The 20,563-nt window shown below is 33.7% G+C and overlaps 1 protein-coding gene across 1 annotated transcript in view; it reads right to left on the bottom strand.

Annotated features, from left to right (window-relative positions):
* Positions 1-20,563, bottom strand: part of DPY19L2 (dpy-19 like 2) — a 119,818-nt gene that overhangs the window by 9,522 nt on the left and 89,733 nt on the right. The window contains exons 17-21 of the mRNA XM_012777557.2: positions 17,893-17,917; positions 10,997-11,116; positions 9,569-9,743; positions 5,277-5,376; positions 3,617-3,742 (exon numbers count right to left, since the gene is read on the bottom strand). Coding sequence (XP_012633011.1) covers positions 3,617-3,742; positions 5,277-5,376; positions 9,569-9,743; positions 10,997-11,116; positions 17,893-17,917 — 546 coding nt within the window. The remainder of the gene's footprint in view (positions 1-3,616; positions 3,743-5,276; positions 5,377-9,568; positions 9,744-10,996; positions 11,117-17,892; positions 17,918-20,563) is intronic.

The following is a 20,563-nucleotide window of genomic DNA, read 5'->3' as shown; positions in this document are numbered from 1 at the left end:
TTAAAATGCATCTCTTATAGGCAGCCCATAGTTGGGTTTTCATTTTGTATTCAGTCTGCCAATCTCTGTCTTTTGTTTGGAGCATTTAGTCTCTATTTACATTTGTAATTACTGATGTGGTTTGATTTGGGCTTGCTATTATGCCCTTTTTAAAAATTTTTTGAGACATTTGGAGATCTACATGAAGTAAGAAACAATACAAAGAGATCTTGTATACTTTTTAGATAGTTTCCTTCAATGGTAATATCTTGAATTTTTGTCTAATATCACTTTGAGGTTATTTACATAGATAGAATTGAGATACAGAACATTTCTATTACACAAGAATCTCTTACCTGTTGCCCTTGTGTAGCCACACCCACTTTCCTCATATTCCCATCCCGCCTTAACCCCTAGCAACCACTAATCATTCTCCATTTCTATAAATTTGTCACTTGATAGATGTAACCTTTGCGGGTTATCATTTTTTTCATTCAAATAATTCTCTGGAGATTCATCCAGGTTCTTATGTGTAACAATAGTTTGATCCTTTTTATTGCTAAGTAGCATAATGTATCATCATTAACCATTAACTATAATGTATCATCAACCATTCACCTCACGAAAAACATCTGAGTTGTTTCAGGTTTGAGATATTATAGACAAAGCTGCTGTAGACATTTGTCTGCAGAATTCTGTGTGAACGTCACTTTTCATTTTTCTGGGATAAATGGCCAGGAGTACAATTGTTGGATCTTATGTTAGTTACATTTTTACTTTTTTCCATTTCTTTTTAGTTGACACATAAAAGTTGTACATATTAGGGTAATTAGGATATTCATCACTTCAAACACTTATCATTTCTTTGTGTCAGGAAAATTCAAAATCCTGTACTTTAGTTTTTTGAACACATACAATAAATTATTAACTATTAATATATTTATCCTACAGTGCTATAGAACTCTACAACTTATTCCTCCTACCTAGCTGTAATTTTGTACCCATTAACCAACTTCTTCCTATCCTGACCTCCCTGTTCCCCTTCCCTGCTCTAATAACCATAATTCTCTACCCTCTACTTCTACAAACTCAAGTTTTTTTTTTTAGCTCCCACATATGAGTGAGAACACACAGTATTTATCTTTCTGTGCCTGAATTATTTCACTTAACATAATGACTTCCAGGCTCATTCAGGTCATTATGCTTTTTTTTTAATTTGTTTCATTTCTTTTTTGATTCTGTTTCTCTTTTTTGTCTTCTTTTATAGTAAACAAAAGATTTTTAGTATATCATTCAATTCATCTATTGGCTCATTAGGCTTTTTTTTGTTTGTTTTGCTTTTTTTTTAAGTGGTTGCTCTAGGGATGACAAAAGACATCTTGAACATATCACAATTGACTCAGCATTAAAATTGAATTATCTCCAGTAAATCATATATTTTATTTCCATTTATATTCCATTTTTGTGCTATTATTGGCATGTATATATAATTAATATATAATGTAAACTCAAAAATATAATACTATTATCTTTGCTTTATACATCTTTTAAAGATTTCCAGAGAAGAAAATATATAGTGATTAATATCCACACATTTAGCATTTCCAGTACATTTCAGTATTTCCTGTATATCTGAGTTATTATCTGGTATCATTTATCATTAGCTATAGGACTTTCAGTTCATCTTGAAGTATAGGTCTGTTAGTAACAAGTTATCTTTGATTTTGTTGATCACAAAATGTCTTTATTGACCTTCATTTCAAAAAGACAACTTCATACCATGGAGTACTATTCAGCTCTAAGAAACAATGGTGATATAGCACATCTTATATTTTCCTGGTTAGAGCTGGAACCCATACTACTAAGTGAACTATCCCAAGAATGGAAAAACAAGCACCACATATACTCACCAGCAAACTGGTATTAACTGAGTAGCACCTAAGTGGACACATAGGTACTACAGTAATAGGGTACTGGGGAGGGGGGAGGGGAGAGGGGGGCGGGTATATACATACATAATGAGTGACATGTCCACCATCTGAGGGATGGTCATGCTGGAAAATCAGACTTGTGGGGGGAGGGGGGAAAGGGCATTTATTGAAACCTTAAAATCTGTACCCCCATAATATGCCGAAATAAAAAACAATGAAAAAAAAATAAAAAAATATAAAAAGACAAGTTCACTAAATATAGAATTCTTGATTTTTTTCCTTTAGCATTTTGAATTTCATCCCTATGTCTGTTGATTTCCATTATTTCTGATGGGACGTCAGATGTTTATATAGTATATCATTTTTTTCTCTTGTTATTTTCAAGGTTTTCTCTTTATCTTTGCTTTCACCAGTTTGACTATGATATGCCTTGCTGTGGTTTTCTTTGGGTTTATCCTAATTGGATTTGTTGAGCTTAGTGGATCTTTAAATTAATGGCTTTTACCAAACTTAAGAAATTTTTGGCCAACATTTCTTCAAGTATTTTTTCTGTCACTTTTTTCTTTCATCCTGTCTAGTACTAAAATTATTCATGTGTTGAACTACTTGATGATGCTACATAGGTCCATGCTGCTTTGGCTATTTTTATTCAATCTTTTTGGTCTCTGATTTTTTGACTAGATACTTTTTCTTGTTTTATCTTTAAATTCACTGAATTTTCTGTTTTCATTTTAAATTTGTTGTTGAGTACATTGAAAGAATTTTCACTTCATTTATTAGGCTTTTTAGCTCTAGAATTTCCATGGATGGGGATATTTCTATTTCTCCATTGAGATTCTGTATCTCTTGACTCATTGATACTATGTTTCTTTTAATTCTTTGAACATATTTTTCTTAATCCATTGAATATATTTATAATAGTGTCTTTGCTGCTAAATCTAACATCTGTGTCTACTTGAATCAGTTTCTACTAACTTCTATTTTTCAGAGTATTTTTCACACTTTCCTATTTTTATTTTGTAGGTCTGACAATTTCTGGTTGAAAAATGGATAATGTAGATAATACAATGTAGCAACTGTAGAATCTATTCTGCTCTTTTGATTGTCAATTTGTTGTTGTTGTTATAGTAGGCAATTAACTTGCCTGAATCCCCTGTTAATGTGCAGCATCTGATATATCTGCTTAGGAGTCTAAACAAAGGCCTCAAAAGATCCATTAAACATCTTAGAATTTTATGATTGTTAGAGATTCAAAGTTTAGAAATTTAACATTTTTATTAGAAATATCTTTATCTTATTTCTCTTAAGTCTTACTCCTCCAATATAATTCAGCTGTTGTAACAGAAAGCTAATATCTTACTTTGTTATAAATTCAAATCAGTATTTCAGACATCTAATAAAAACTGTCATAAATATTTGAAAAATTGTGAAAAAAGCTAAATTTAAGATGTTGAATTAAAAACTCAGGCTATATACTATATACTATATAAAATGTACTATAATTTTTTTGGAATTAGGTTCTACCTAAAAGATAGTATAATTTTACTTCTCTAGATGAAATCATTTTAACTAAAATGCTAGGATAATATTTTAATAGAATTTATTTAAAATAAAAAAATTCTGAAAGAATCAAAACTACAGTAATAAAGTAAAACATCTATTGCTTAAAAATATAACATATCATATAGCATAGGATTAATACTCACTTAGTTCTTACAACACACCATGCCTCTTCTAAAACATAATAATGCACATGTAACTCCAACAATTTATCTCTTACTTCTTTTGGGGATTTTCGACTATATGCAGAATAAACTATTTTTGTCCGGGCCCTTTAAATTTAAACAACAGGTTAAAAGATTTTAAAATAAATTATAATAAAGTAGACTAAAGAAATCTTACTAGCAAATTAAAATCTCAGTACTCACTATAAGGAACATTGATATATATGACCCAAAATAGCATAAATTATTTTGGGGATAGCAGGTCCACATTCCTACTTATATTTTGAATGTGCTAAAACTTAGAGCCATTTTAATTTTGCAATATTGCTTGTTAGTGTATAAACTAGCCTAGTTGTACTGGGTAGCAGCTCAAGATATAAAGATTTCATCATATAATTCACAAAATTATTATGGAATATATTCTGATAGAGACTGAACGTAGTAAAAACATAAATTTCAATAGATAATTTCATCTACAGAAGTTGTAAGAAACACATGAATTGAAACTGAATGTATCAAGTAGAACATTTAGACGATGGGCCTCTCGGTATCAGAATAAGTAGAAAAAGCACCTCAACAAAATCTTGAGAAATAGGGAGGTACAACAGATAATCTGGCTCTAAGTGGGAGTTCTCATGAAATCCTGAACAAACTGCCACTTATGCATTAGATATTACTTAAAATTTCAAGCATATGGGATGCCTAATCAGCAGAGCCAGACATAAAACTTAAAATAAATAAAAAAAATTACCTCCAATAATAGGCCAAAAGTCTATTAAAAGGAAAAGATTACCCTTACAATTACTAGAATGATCAAAATAATTTTTATAACCTTCCATTTAAGGTAAACAAAATTTTAGACCTCAATGGAAACTAGCTAGAGTTCTCATAATCAACTAGCAAAATACCCTAAATTTTCATAAAAGCATGTAAAGTAGAAAATCTCAACACCTAAGTGGACATATAGGATAACATTTATCGGGTGTCCGGCAGGTGGGAGGGGGGAGAAAAAGATGGGTATACATATACATAATGGGTGTGATACACACCTTCTGGGGGATGGTCATGCTTAAAGCTCTGACTCGAGGTGGGAGGGGGAAAAGGGGAACATACATGACCTTAACATTTGTACCCCCATAATATGCTGAAATAAAAAGAAAAGGAAAAAAAAGGAAAATCTCATGTACTTTTTTCTACCTATTAAAAAAGGGTAGATTTTGGCCACCAATAAAATCTAGAAATGGTTTCTGAAACTAGAGAGGGGCTTGTGGTCCAGAGCAGGGGTTGCCAAACTATGGCTAAGAACCAAACCCATCCTACCGCCTCTCCCTACTACTTAGGAATTTTACTGAAATACACACACACACATGTACAAGCCATAAATATGTGACATGTTTTTCATTTTTAAGAAAAACTGATTTTGCTTTTTTAAGTTTTCAGAAGTTTATTAAGCCTGATTCAGAGGCAACAGGTACATATTGTCATTTCTGGGTGGTTATTATAATTTTTTTTAACTTTCAGCACAAATATTTGGATGAGAATGTGTGTGTGTGTGTGTGTGTGTGTAGATTCTTCCCAATTCCTAAGAATGAGCAGTAAGTAGGAAGTGAGTCTGGTTGAATATATTCAATCGGTTGCCAACCTCAAGTCTGCATCTTCGTAATGTGGGTGATTCACAATGGGATGAAGTGTAGACAGCTTGACACTTGCCATAGTAGGCATGGCACCTGCGAAAACAGCATCTAAAAAACACAATTATACTCTTTAATAAAATGTTTTCGAGAAAACCAAAAGTTAAACTTATTTATAATATTTGAACCCAAATTAAGAAAGATGAAGCATATTTAACCACTTCGGTATGGCGCTCACAGCCATGAAACCTTGCCCACAGCCGGCACTCATAGTCCACAAGATAGTTTGTGCTGTGCATTGACGACGAATCCGTTTTGCTCTTGTATGATGAGGAAAGCTTTAAAGCACTGAAAGCTTGTTTTACTTTACAGGAAGCTTTACTTGTAATGTAAATGAGAATAGGTAACATATACAAATATGTTTTTATTACATTATTTTTAAATGTTCACAATTTTATTTTGATAAATGAAAAATTAAAAAAGTCATATCACGGTTGTTGGCTAAAGTCAACGCTTGGCTGTGCACCTTCGTATCACGGCTGTTGGCTAAACTCGATGCTCGGCTGTGCACATTCATCTGTGGCTATCGACTATAGTTGATGCTTGTACTGAAGTGGTTAAATAACCATTGACATCATTCTTTGTCTACATTCACTGTCTACTGTAATAACAGCTAACTTCTGTTAAATGTTATCTTGGTGCTAGAAACTGTGCTCATTATTTTTTACAAGGATTAAACAACTTAATTTGCACAACAACTCTAAGATGCATGTTCTCTGTTCTTATTTTGTAGATAAGGATGCAACTGCAGAGACAGCGAAGTTAAAGTGGCTTGTCCAAGACTACACAGTTGGGAAATTTCTTAGCCACATTACTACAGCTTCCTGCCAGGAAAGAGTACTATTCTAAGGGCCAGGACTGCAGAGAGACACAGAGGGCTATAAAGAATGTAAAATTTCATATCTTGTCCCAATAATTTAAAATGCTAGAACTGAGAGACTGCTATAAAGGGTAAGCCTCATAGTACATCTTTCAAATAATTTTTGCAGATTATGAACTGTAGTCCTGTGGAGGTGCCAGACAAAAACATTGTTTTCTTCCCTCATGCCACCTTTAAAGATTCATAATTAAGTTCTCTTAGTTTCCACTTGACTTTATACTATTTATATATTCCATCATTTTATGCTTGCTAGTAGTACTTTTTGGAATAATAGCATGTATAAATTTGGTTCTGACTAGAGCTACACCAAAATCTATTATCTGGCTTCAGTTTCATCTCTTAAAAGACCAAATGCTTACTTCCTGGCACTCTTGTATAATAAATGATTATATAATTATGAAGGTTATTATCATTTTTAATCAGCACAAAAAAAATCAATAATAAAAATAACTCTAGTCATCAGGGAAATGCAAATCAAAACCACAATGAGATATCACTTAACTCTGGTAAGAATGGCCTTTATCAAAGTCCCCAAACAACAAATGCTGGCGTGGATGTGGAGAGAGAGGAACACTCCTACACTGCTGGTGGGACTGCAAACTAGTTCAATTTCTGTGGAAAGCAATATGCAGATACCTCAAAGCGATACAAATAGATCTACCATTTATTTGGTCCAGCAATTCCACTACTGGGCATCTACTCAAAAGATCAAAAGTCACTTTATGAAAAAGACACCTGTACGCGAATGTTTATAGCAGCACAATTCACAACTGCAAAGATGTGGAAACAACCCAAGTGCCCATCAATTCATGAGTGGATTAATAAAATATGGTATATGGTATGCCATGGAATACTACTCAGCTTTAAGAAACAATGGTGATATAGCACCTCTTGTATATTCCTGAATACAGCTGGAACCCATTCTACTAAGTGAAATATCTCAAGAATGGAAAAACAAGCACCACATGTACTCACCAGCAAATTGGTATTAAAGGATCAACACATAAGTGGACATATAGGAGTAACATTTATCGGGTGTCGGGAGGGGGGAGGAGGGGATGGGTATATACAACCACAACGAGTAAGATGTGCAACATTTGGGGGATGGACACGCTTGAAGCTCTTACTCAAGGGGGGAGGGGGCATGGGCAATATATGTAACCTTAACACTTGTACCCCCATAATACGCTAAAAAAAAGAAAAGAAAATATTAAAATGAAATAGTGAAATGTTTCAAATTAAAATTGAAATAAATTATGACAGCAGAAAAAAAAATGTTATTCGGATCTGCTGTAAACAACTGAATGTTTACTTTCAAATATAACTAAACATTCTAAACATAACTTTGAATGAAAATCTCTTTATAAGCCTTAAATTTGAATATTTGTAAGTTAACTGACGAAGGAATGTGTATTTATTATTGCAAGATTCAATAATTAATAATGACAGCTGTTAGGCTACAGAAGTTCTCAACCAGGGGTGAGTTTGCTCCCCAGGGGACACTATCAACTTCTGGAGACATTTTTGATTGTCACACTGGGGCATGGGGTGAGGAGATGCTATTGGCATTTGGTAGGTAGACTCCAGGAATATCCTGCAATGCACAGGAGAGCTCCCTGTGTCAACAGTGCTAAGCTTCAAAAATTCTGGGCAAGAGGTATCCAAAAACCCAGGATCAGGGTCATCCAGAAGAATCTAGGAATGCCTATTCAGCAAAAGCTGGAACCACTAAGAAGATACCATCTATGGCAGAGAGAGAGGGAAAAACACCCCCCTCCCCACTTTCTTTTGTTTTGGCAGTGAGGTAAATGATCACAACAGGGAATAGGAAACAACATGTTTTCCTACCAATGTACTGAAGTTTCCATTTAGATTACTGTATGGATTAGAAAACGGCAGCCCCTCTGACTTGACAGAGCCCCACTAGTCCAGGGTTTGATAAATGGACCATAGGCTAGATTTCAGCTCCCATCTGTCCTCTCAACTGATTATCTTTGTGCAATACACAAACTATAAAACTTTACATGGTAGACCTGAATGTAGTCACTAGTCCATCCCATACCTTAAAACTTCATGCAGCTTTTAATAAATATGTGGTAACCATGAGAGAACTCATACCAAAAAGAATTAAAAAAAAGAATAAAACAGATTGAAAAGAAGATCAAAGAAGAGGCAGCTAAAAATGAGATAGGGGTTTGTGGGTTTATCTCAGAAGAGTAAGTTGCTAAACATTGGCTTTGTATGCTAGGAACCCAAGACAAACACTGGAACAAAGAAAGACACAAGAAAAGATTAAAAGAGTAGGTATCTTTAAAAGCTTGGGGAAAACAACTATAACTGGGGAGGGGCAAGGGAAAAGAAAGGGAATGCCTATCTTGAGCTCCTACAGGTAAAGTCAGTTGGGGATTAATTTAAAATTTCTAATTAAAATGGTTTGGCAGTTTAACAAGGCACTATCACCCATACCCTTTGAAACTACAGATGAAATATCTGAGTTGAAGCTTATGAAGATTTACCTTAATGATGGTAAAATAGTGACTATTAAATAAGAGATAAAAGGAAACCAACTCAAGGAGGCACAGGAAAATTTATATAAACCACAGTGAATAATTTGTGCCAGAGAAAGTTGCCAAATATGAAAAATAGTCTCAGATAAGATTATACATTTAGTTATAGAAAATATTGTAGAATATATGTATTTCCTCAAAGGTATTTAAAAATGAAATATCTATTTGCTTGAGGTAATTCTGAATAAAGATAGCAAGAAAAGAAGATATGCTAAAAATAATAGTTTGGAGTATTTCAAAATAGGTTGTATACTCATCCCTTTGAGATGATTTAGTAAACAAAATATAATATCTAAGATTTTAACTCTTTTCCACATGGCTGGTTTTACAGAGTCAGAGGAGACAGCACTGACTAAAGTGATAGAAAGGGTGCTGGGTAAGTCCCCACAATCAAAACTATCTTCTCCAGGGGCCTGCCAAAAGGTGTGAAATTTTGCTCTTAAAGATTTCTTCAATTTGTCATTGTTACAGTTAAAATACAATAATGCTGAGAGTTATAGCACATAACTTGTAGAAAATCATTAATTCCTTGGTGTTAAAGTTTTTGACAGTTATCTAGGAGAGGTTTAAAGGGGACACAAAATTGCCTTTTGAAAGGGTTTCATTGAGTGATCATTGCAATAGGCATGCTCAAAGTCTGTGAGAGTACGAAAGACTGTATTTGTAAATCATATACACATATACATAAGCACAGACACATATATATGAAGTGATAACTATATAATTATATACAAATATGTATGTTTGTGAGTGTGTGTGTGTGTAAAACGAACTACACATATAAATAGCTACATACCTGGTCTGGTATTGTATCTGATCCATTGTATAAGTTCTTCCTGAGGCAAATTATTAAATTCTCCTATTATGCTCCATTGATTATGGAGGTTGGCACAACCTTGTACTGACATCACTGTTAGAATGCCAAAGATAACATTCTCAAAACGAACTCTGCAAAAAAGCCAGCCAAAGAGCTGAAATGAAAGAAATTATTTATTTATAAATCTTATATGAAGAGTGCTATAGAGTCTATAATAAATTGTCACCTTGCAACTTAAACCAAGATGTATTATCCTTTGATATCAGTACACAAATATACAGAATTATCATCACCCATTGTTTAAAAACGAGCATGCTGGAATTACAGGACTCAGGTAAAAATGGAGCTTTCTCTCCACTCAAAAGAATTAAGGAAGGAATACCTGATCCTTCTAATATTGATTTATCACCGGGGATTAAGATTAGTAATTCACGATTGTGAAACATCCTAAAACAGCAGTCCCCAACCTTTTTGACATCAGGGACCTGTTCCATGGAAGAGTTTTTCCACTGACTGCAGGGCCGGGGTGGAGGGTGGGGGGTGGGGGGAGAGAGCGCAACCTGGAACCCTTGCATGCGCAGTTTGCAGTGGAGTTCACACACCTATGTGGGTCTGATGTCAGGCTGATCTGACAGGGGAGGTGTGGAGGGGCCACTCCGGGGGTGATGGGAATGATGGGGAGCGGCTGTGGGTACAGGTGGGGCTTCACTTGCCTCCTGCTGTGAGGCCTGGTTTCTGCTAGTCTGTGCCTGGAGGTTGCAGTCCTAGAATGAAATCCTTTAACATTGGCTGCCTTTTATGGAAATCTTGAATAACTGAGGGAACCCTATTAGCATTGTCAGAAATATTCCTCTCAGAAAAATGGATGCTATGATATTTTGATGTTTATAAATCAAAACTATATAAGGTGTTTCCAAAAGTGCCTTAGTCCCAAAATTCTAGTTAATTTATCGAGCTATTTTGTATGTAAGATAGAGGAGAATCCCAGGGTTTTTTAGGGATTCTCTCAGCCAAACAGGACCATACCACAACAGTTGCTCTGCATCTACTCCCATCTTGGATAAGTAATTGAGGGTAGTTCTGGGGAGGCAGAAGACTCTTCCAACAGACCTGAGCTCCAAAGGATTATGTATGTGGATAGGATGTTTAACAGAGAGAGGGGAAAGTGTGCCTCATCACTTGTCACAAAAATATCTGTTAAAATCTAGAAATGATTTTCAAAACTACTTGAAATTGCTTTTTCTACTCTATAGTGAATCATGAACTAACATTTTAAATCATTTTATTAATAGTTATGTTAAAAACACTTAGTGTTTTTCTGTTTTGCATTACTCAGCAAAGCTACGGTAACTACGCTGTAGCTGCTATAGTTATCACAGTGTAGTTATACAAGAATGAATTCCTTACCCGTCGAGAACACATCAAGGAAGCCATAATGCACATATGTGGTGTCAAAAACAGCTTCAGCCTCATAATTAAAATGGCAAGGGCAGTAAATGCTAACAACTGCAATGTGTGAAAAACCAGCTATAAAACACAAATAAAACAAAATGACATTTTTACTTTATACATTTTTAAATTAATAAATATAAAATATATTAAAACTATTACATTCATTAGAATGAGGATATTCTACTTAGTAATAAATCTATTAACATTTATTCATTCATTCAACAAGGTTAACTGAATGCGCTCTATATTCCAGGTACTGGTCTGTGTACTTTGGATACAACGAAGAACAATGTCTGCCCTTGTGAGACTTATGTTTTGGTATATTCAGTAAGGAGAGACAGACAATACATAGACATGGCAAATAAATAAACCATTATATAATATTAGAAAGTGATAAGTGCAGTGGGTAAGAAACTGGAGCAGGAAAGGAGCCAGAAAGTATACAAGGTGCTGTAAGAAGGTGGGGAAACCGTCACAGTGGGGCGCCCACAGGATAGGTGACATTTAAGCAAGGACCTACCCAAAGTGAGATGCGATCCCTGGGGACAGAAACATATGAATGCTTCACAAAGGTACTTGTCATTCAGTGAATAACAGAAATCACAGCAGAACATAAACTAGATTAAAGTGGTGGAATTATATACATATTTGTATTAACTGGTAGGATATCCTATTATGATCAAGGTGGGGTTACAATGAGTAAAGTATTCAAACAAATTTTATAATATATTCATTCTTCAACTTTTCACTAGAAAAATGACAATGAATATGAAAAAATAATGCAACAAAAGTAAATGGCAACTGAATATTTATGTACTAACTCACTTTAAAACAAATTAAGTATTAAAGATAGTGAGATATTTTCATCTGTCAAATTAAAAAATATTAAACTAATACTGAATGTTAGAGAGATGCAATGAAACAAACACTGAAATAATAAGTTGATGAATTTCTATAATTTAAAAATGTTTACCAAAGGCCTAGAAAAGAGCCAATCCTTTTGGCTTAAATTTCTATTCTAGGAATTTACTTAAGAGAATAACCAAAACACAAAGATGTTCTACAAAGATGATCATGGACTGTATTTTGAATAGCAAAAGTGGGAAACATTCTAAGTGGCTAATATAGAGGAATAGTAACGAAATTACTGCATATCCACTGGTATATAGCCATTAATAATTACATATTGGAATGTTATTTAATGGCATGAAAAAGTTCTGAGGGTATAAAACTCTATATGTACAGAATGATATTAATTATGTGAAAAACATCTAGGTATATTATGCAAGGGGATTCACAGGGGACAGAAAAGGTTAAGAAAACATACCAAAAAGTTAACAGTTTATTTCTAAATGGTCATTTTTCTGCATTTAAAAAAATGTTAACCATATGATAGTTTAATCAGAAATACATTTATATTTAAAGCAGAATGGTAAAAAAAAAAAAAAAAAACCTCTACCCAAAGCTGTTTTATTTCATTTTTAAAATAAAGATGTTTAAAAACAGAATTTATTAGTTTTTTTCCCATAATTCTTAGACACAATATTAGAATGGGGAACATTTATTTCAAAATCAATCCTTCATTTTTCTTTAGTCAAACTCATCAAACAAAATCAGGGACATACCAGAGAGGGAATAAAAAAGACCTATCATATTTCAAACCCAAATAGGTCCTCTTGTTTAGAACCACTAAATCATAGACTGGTAACTTACATGGTCCACCTACTTTAATCACCTTTCCAAAATAGGCATCTATTCTATAAATTGATAAATTGGATATTCACAATTTCCTAAACAGGGATATGTCATAGGAATATATACTACAATGCTGGATAGATAGCTGTGAATTTTAGAAAATCTTTCCTCAAACTAAACCATTATGTTTCTGTCACTTCCACAGAAATGTGTAAAATTAGTCTAAACCCATTTATGCATGAAAGCTCTCTATTATTTAAATATTATAATTATGACTCTGCACTATTACTACCTTCCCCCTTAGAAAGCTTTCTATTTTTAGGCTAAATATTCACAATACTTCACTTATTAGTTCTGTATTGTCTCAATTCTGGTTTCCCTTCTCTGGACATAGTATAGATTGTACAGATTTTCTTAAAATGTGGCATCTAGAAATAGGCTATAATAGATATGATCTAATAAATGCAACCACACATCTAATTTCTCCCAATATTCCTTCTTTGGCTATTTTATGCCACAGATTGACACTGTCATTTTCTCTCATATTCCATTCACTTCTACCTCAGCAACAACTTTTCACATGATCACAATTAAATCCAAAGTTTTTCTTGACTTTCTTCTGTTATCTAAGGGTTAAAAGAAGGACTCTATTTTCACATGGAGACTTGAATAAGCTCTACCATTTCCTTATCTTTTCTGTATTTTTTTGTTTGTTTGTTTTTGTTTTTTGTGGCTGGATGACAGACTAGCAGCTATTCCAAATGGTATCACTTATGTTTGTTTTTCTGTTCTCTCCAAATGCTCCTAACCATCCTCTGCTCTCAGGCTCCTGACATACCATATAGTTCTATCAGACAGATTTCTTTTTAGCAACTAAGTAGAGGACGGAAGGCTACAGTCAGACAGTATAGTATAAAAATCACTACTGTAAGTACACTATTATCAACTTGTCAGTACCTCTTTCCATGTAAAAAATTATTAGGAAAATCCTCTCAACATTTTTTAGAGGCTGGAAGCAAGGCAGGAAGGAAACTGTTCACGATAGTCTTTGGAATAAGTGAATCCAACAGGATAAAGTGTGGGGTAGCAGCTACCAAGTGAAGAGAAAATGGGGATTACATGTCTAAGAGCAGTCCAAATGGCAGGTTTGATTCTTTAAAAACTACCTCCAATGAGAGTTCAGAGATGTCATGTGAACAAGCTAAAGAAATGCCCCTTCACGGGCACAGTTAATAGAAGGCAGAATACTAGCTGGAGCCTCCTGATCTCTTGGTCCAGAAGTCCCACTAATTGCACAGGTGAACATTTACACAGTGCTTAGCTTATATGAGGCATTATTCTAAGTACCTTATGTGTAATTCATTTAATCCCTAGAAACCATATGAAATAGGCACTGTTATTGTTGTTTCCAGAACGACATTAAGCAATTTAGCCAAGATTACATAGTAAGTAGAAAACTAGGATCTGAGTCCAGTCTTGCTCCTGAGTCTGTGTCTTTACAACTATTATGCTTTCTCTCCAAGTAAATTATTGATCAACATGGTCAATTAGGCTGTTAACATGGAAGTTAAAATACCTCCAAACACATATCAATCAATCAGTTTCTCAAAAAAAAGTAATTCTCTCTCTAAATTTTGTATCATTTCACTTCTTTAATAGAATACCTCCACACTGACTCAGATACCTTCACAGCTGTTTGTCACAGAAAACCCTTCAGCTGTAAGTCAAGAAAAACCTTGTTTGTAACAGAAAACACAGACTTAACTGACTTAAAATATAAGGGGTCAAATATAAACTGATCAAATGATATAATGAACTGTAGGGATTAGAAAAAAAAGTGAAGGCGGATACAGGACTGACTGTTATGGACAAAATGAGATGTGAGTGGGTCAAAAGAATAGTTGGGCAGAAAATACACTCAATATTATCTTTCCACAGCCTATCTTCACACTAATTCCTTATAGCGACAATGACATTTTGGCAGTAAATATTGTTCCTAACTCTCTTTCCCTTCTTTCTCTTTCCTGTGAATTACTAGTATGTCTTCACTAATTTCTAAGCCATAAAAAATTGGTTAAAAGGTACTAATCTGACAAAATAAATATAAACATATCAAATTAGGAAAAATTACAACAGAATCTTTTAACAAGTTTTAATAATCAATATCATAAGTGTAAGGTGATATCCTAGAGCTTTATTTAGCAAGTTGAAGGATGCAGACTGTCCCCAGCCCAGAGTACTGGCAGGAAGCAAGCAATCTAACACTCACACTCTGATGATAAAATTATCCTAACGAATCCTCCCCTAATCCTGAAATACACTGGAATGTACATCCTTTGGTCATCACACCACAGCCACAGTGAGCAGCACCCTCTGTATTGCTCCTTCCACATCTGGTCCTTCCTAAAGGGAAAACAATCCCTGTCCCCAAAGCCATGTGGGAGAGATTAATCAAGTGAGTCCAAAGAGGGAGTGGGATAAGGATATATAACTCTACATTGGCACTGTACTGTAATTTATAATTTCCTTCCATACATTCTATTTTTAGAGATTTAAATTTCTAATCTGCCTGTGCATCAGTTTTACATACTCTGTTAAGATATTTGCTGTCACTGTCCTTCTGCTAGTCAGCTTCACTTCTGTTTGCCTTTTTTAAAAAACATCTGCTTTACTGCCAACAGACCTAAAAACTCAGCTATGACCTTACCATCTCTGCTTAATAATAAAGTCCAGAATGAAGCCCAGATTCTTGTGTACAAAGCCTCCATAGCTGGAACCCTGCCTACTTTTCCAGTCTCATTTCTGCTACTGTTTGCTTTTTGTACATCATCAACACATTTGCTTGCAGCACTGAATATATTACCTTATGCCATCTTTGCACATGCATATCTTTTGACCTTGATATTCCTTTTGACCTATTCCTCCTCTAAAGTCATTTCTAAAAAAATCTTTCCCCAACTACCCCATCCCCTTCATATAGATTTAATCACTTCTTCTAGACTAGTTTTGTATCTACTTTTACCTTTGTACATATAATTATCTATGTGTTTTTTAATCTTCCCCCACTATATTATAAATTCATTAAAGTAAGGACTTGATATATAGCAGGCACATAAGGAAGACTGAACTATTAAGTACATAGAAGTTGTAGAAAAAAATATACAAAATAAGGACAAATGAAGAAGTGAAAGACAATGAGAAAGTAGCAAAATAAGGTGAGAAATAAAGACAGAAAATTAAGGAATATTGTTTCTAAAAAGAGGTGGGTTTTAGACATAGTATGTTAAAATATAAAGTATGAATATGTACTAATAAGCAAAATTGGGTAATGTTACATTTCATGATTGATTTACATAAAGGTCATTTAAATTATGTACCTGTGGAATGAGTGCTTAAAAGCCTAAATTCTTCAGCTTAACTGCCTGGGCTCATATTCCTTGCCTCAAAGCTAAGCTCATTTTAGCTTTGTAACCTTAGGCAAATTATTTTTCTATACCAGAGTTTCTTCATCTTTAGAACATAAATAATTATAGTACCTACCTCAAAAGGTTGTTGTAAGGATAAAATTATCAATATATGTAAATCGTTTAAAAACAATGCCTTGCACACAGTAAACAATAATTGTTGAGAGCTTTGGAAAATTGAACTCCTTTGGTTCAAGTTGAAGCCTTACTACAAATTAGGTGTGATATTTTAGGTAAGCTATTTCATTTTTCTGAGTCTCTATTTCTTTGTTCTTTTTCACAGATAGCTAGACTACATTTCCAGCTTCCTTGGTAGTTAGGTGAGGCCATGGGCCTGAGTTCTGGCTGTGGGCAGGAAGTTATGTGCACCTGTTCCGGGCCTATTCCTAAAAAAGCTCCAGTGCATGAGCTTTGTGTTCTTTCTCCTTTGCTGGCTTGACATAGGCATACATGTCAACTGTGGAAGCCACATGTTGAAGATACCAGGGCCACAGATAGAAGGAGTCTGAGTAATTCAGTTGTTGCTTGTCATAGAGCCACCTGCTAATCAGGAACTCTTGGTTTTAACTCTATGTAAGCAAAGAATTAAACTTCTACTAATTTGTTGAAATGTTGGTGTTTATCTCTGTAACAGCTAGTACTACCTAAATAACATACTTTATTTACAAAATGGGAATAATATTATGAAAATTAAACAGCACAGTACATGGCATGTAGTAACTATTCAAAAAATATCAGTTGCAGATTGACATTCCTAATCCAAAATCTGAAATCCAAAATCTGAAACTTTTTGAGTGTCAAAAAGTTTAAATAAACTAAATATCTAAGTTTAAAATATTAAATACTACTACTAAAAACTACAACATGATGCTCAAAGTACACACTCAAAGGAAATGCTTTTTGGAGCATTTTGGATTTTGTGATTTTCACATTAGGGATGCTCAACCATTAAGTATAATCTAAATATTCCAAAATTTGAAAAAAATCCAAAACTCGAAACATTTTTGGCCCAAAGCATTTTGAATAAGGAATACTCTACATGTATCACTATTCCTATTAAGTTCAAATTCAATAGCCATGTCTTATAAATTTGACCTTTCCCTCAAGATCCACTTAAAGTTTGATTACCGGGGAAACCATATTTCCAGCCCACACTGATCTTTCCTTATGTATGCCAGAATCATGTAAAATGTTTTGTTTAATGTCTCCTTTGTAAAATTACACATATTTAAGAATAGTAACATTACTACACTATCTTTTGTATCCTTCAACACTGAACTTATAGCTGGCTGACCATCAGGTCTATATGGTCGCAGACGGCCAGCCACCTGTTGGAGGGCCACGAGTGCTTGTCCTGAGGGACCATACTGCTTGCCTCAGCAGGCTAGAACAAAATGCTTGTTATTGTTGAATGAATGACTGACTGAATGAATGAAGGTAATTCAATTCAATTATGTTCCATGGTCATAAATCAGCTTTCTGGCTTTCAAATTCTTGTTACTATTCAAAATTAAGAGCATATTAAGGAGTGAGAAGCATCAGCAGAAATGTATTACCGATGAACAACTCCAGCACTACTGATGGTGCATCAGCAGCATGGTTATACCTTTGTGAATTGTTCTTCAACTAGGATTTAATAAGTCTTGAACTAGAATTTAGCAAGTCTACTGGAAATTAAAATGAAAGCTTTACCTCACCATGTTCAAGGAGCTGTTTTCTGGAATAAAACAAAAATATTATCTATTTACTGAATGTACATCATACTAAGTTATGTAAGAATAAGCTTCATTTTTTTGTTCTTATAATAGATTTTAAAAATTTGATTCTCTCTACTTAGGAATATAATAAAAATATTAGATAATAGACAATTTAAAAGCCATAATTTACAGTCATCCTATTTAAGACATGTCAAAAAGTCATTCTTTGGTTAACATAAAGTAGGTTTTACTGATCCATGGAGATTTAACTGCTGGAGGGATAAATTAATAGAAAGACTTTCTGTTAAATATTCAACCCACGAACAGCATATATAATACTTTAAATAACCACTGTTAGACTTTTGAGTTGTTTTCATTTTTCACAATTATAAAGAACATGAACATTCTTGTACATAAAACTTTCTCCCTTATTCGTGGATTTGCTTTCTACAATTTCAGTTACCTGTGGTTAGCCACAGATTGAAAATAGTAAATGGAAAATTCCAGAAATAAATAATTCATAAGCTTGAAATTGAGCATCCTCAGTAGCATGATGAAATCTCATGCCATCTCGCCCAGGATGTAAATCATCCCATTGTCCAGTGTTCCCACCCTGCAGATGCTCCCCAGCTACTAGTCACTCAGTAGCCATCTCGATTATTCTATCAACTGTGGTGGTATTTCAGTGTTTGTGTTCAATTCATACTTATTTGACTTAATAATGGCCCCAAAGTGTAAGAGTAGTGATGCTGGCAATTTGAATATGCCAAAGAAGAGCTGAAAACGCTTTAAGTGAAATGATGAAGTTCTTGTCTTATTAAGGCAAGAAAAAAAAATAATATGCTAAGGTTGCTGTGACTTATGGTAAGAATAAATTTTCTATCTCTGAAGTTGTAACGAAGAAAAAAGAAATTCATGCTAGTTTTGCTGTCACTCCTCAAATTGCAAAAGTTGTGGCCACAGTCCATGATAAGTTAAGATAGAATGGACATTAAATTTGTGGGTAGAAGACATAAACAGAAATATGTTCTGACTTAGGGTAATCAGGTATGGTATTATTAACATTATCCACTGGGGCCTTGGAACATATTGCCCACAGATAAGGGGGACCACTGTATAGCATGAGTAGTATAGATATAATTCTTATCCTCATCATGGAGCCTATCCTAGATTTATACAAGAGCTAGAAGACTGCCTTTTTAATTGTTCCATTGAAAAGACTGGGTATTTTATATTTTACAAAAGGCTTTATAGGATGCAGGGGTATTCTAATATGAATTGTAGGCGTGGAGAAAGAAATAAGACAGTGGGCAGAGTTCAAAGATACAAAGATCCATGGATTTTAAAAAGGGTGGCTGGGGGAAGACCTCAAGGATAGTAGTGGAGTCACCAAGTTACTCTGCCTCCACTGTAGCTCCTTCCCTGTGCATGCACTTAAGACAACAGGGTTGCTCCACTTTCCCTGCAATCTTCCAGTCACAACAGAATCCTGCAGTGTACTGTTCATGAAAGGAAGAAGCCTGGTAGGTAAGTAATTATTATAGTCACCAAGAACCCTGACAGTAACTACTGATAAAAATAAATCTAGTAGCTAATTTACAATATGAATGAATATACAACCAAATCATGAGACACAAAAAGCATAATGAGAAACACCAAAATGTCAAAATAAATAAGCAAAAAATAAAAAACCCTAAAACAAAAAAACCAAAACGAAACAAAACTAATGTCTCAGGAAGCACAGTTAAGACAAGAAATAAGAGAGAGAATTAAATGAAAGCTCCAATTTTTATCGTTTGAGAAATTTGAGAGGACACTGCATCCATATAGTAAGAAGAAGCTGCAATGAAAAGGAGTTTTCAGAAATTCTGAGAAAAACAGATTTGCTTTTAATTTAAAGCCTCAAAATACAGCTAATAACAGATAAAATATAAAAATAGTGTACTAGAGTATTTAGAATAGCACTATTAATTATGTGATATAACATGTAAATTCAAACTCCTCCAAAATAAAAAAAACATCTTTAAAACCCTCATGGAGCATTTATAAAAGCTAAACATTAATATCAATAAATCATAAAGGCAAAATATAAAAGAAACTAGTTAAAAATTTTAAGACATTATTCTAAATGATTTTTGATTAAATGATCAAAACTCAAATCACAGACTATACAGAAATACACATTAACGGGAACGCTACACCATGCATGGGATATAGTCTGAGTTGTCTTGAACAAAAAAAGTTATAATTTAAATGTGTTTATTACAAAACAATAATGATTGATAATAAATGAGCTGGACTTTAAACATAGAAAAACAAAAGCATACCAAAAGAAAAAAGAAAAAAAAACATAAAAATATTAATAAAAGTAGAAATTAATAAAATGGAAAACAGCCTGGATAGATAAATAAAATCAAAAGCTGGTTCTTTGAAATGTCCAGAAAAGAATGACCTTTAATAAATCTAAATATGAAAAAAGATAAAAAATGCAAATCTAAATATGAAAAAAGATAAAAAATGCAAATCTAAATATGAAAAAAGATAAAAAATGCAAAATACAACATTAACATCGAGAAACATAACTACAAATACTGATGAAATTGTTTTAAAATAATTCCTTGCACAATTTATAATCTATATGAAATGGATTATTTTCTCTAAAAATA

This window comes from Microcebus murinus, chromosome 9 (genome assembly GCF_040939455.1).
Source record: "Microcebus murinus isolate Inina chromosome 9, M.murinus_Inina_mat1.0, whole genome shotgun sequence".
Lineage (NCBI taxonomy): Eukaryota > Metazoa > Chordata > Mammalia > Primates > Cheirogaleidae > Microcebus > Microcebus murinus.
This window is presented reverse-complemented; position numbering and strand designations above follow the sequence as displayed.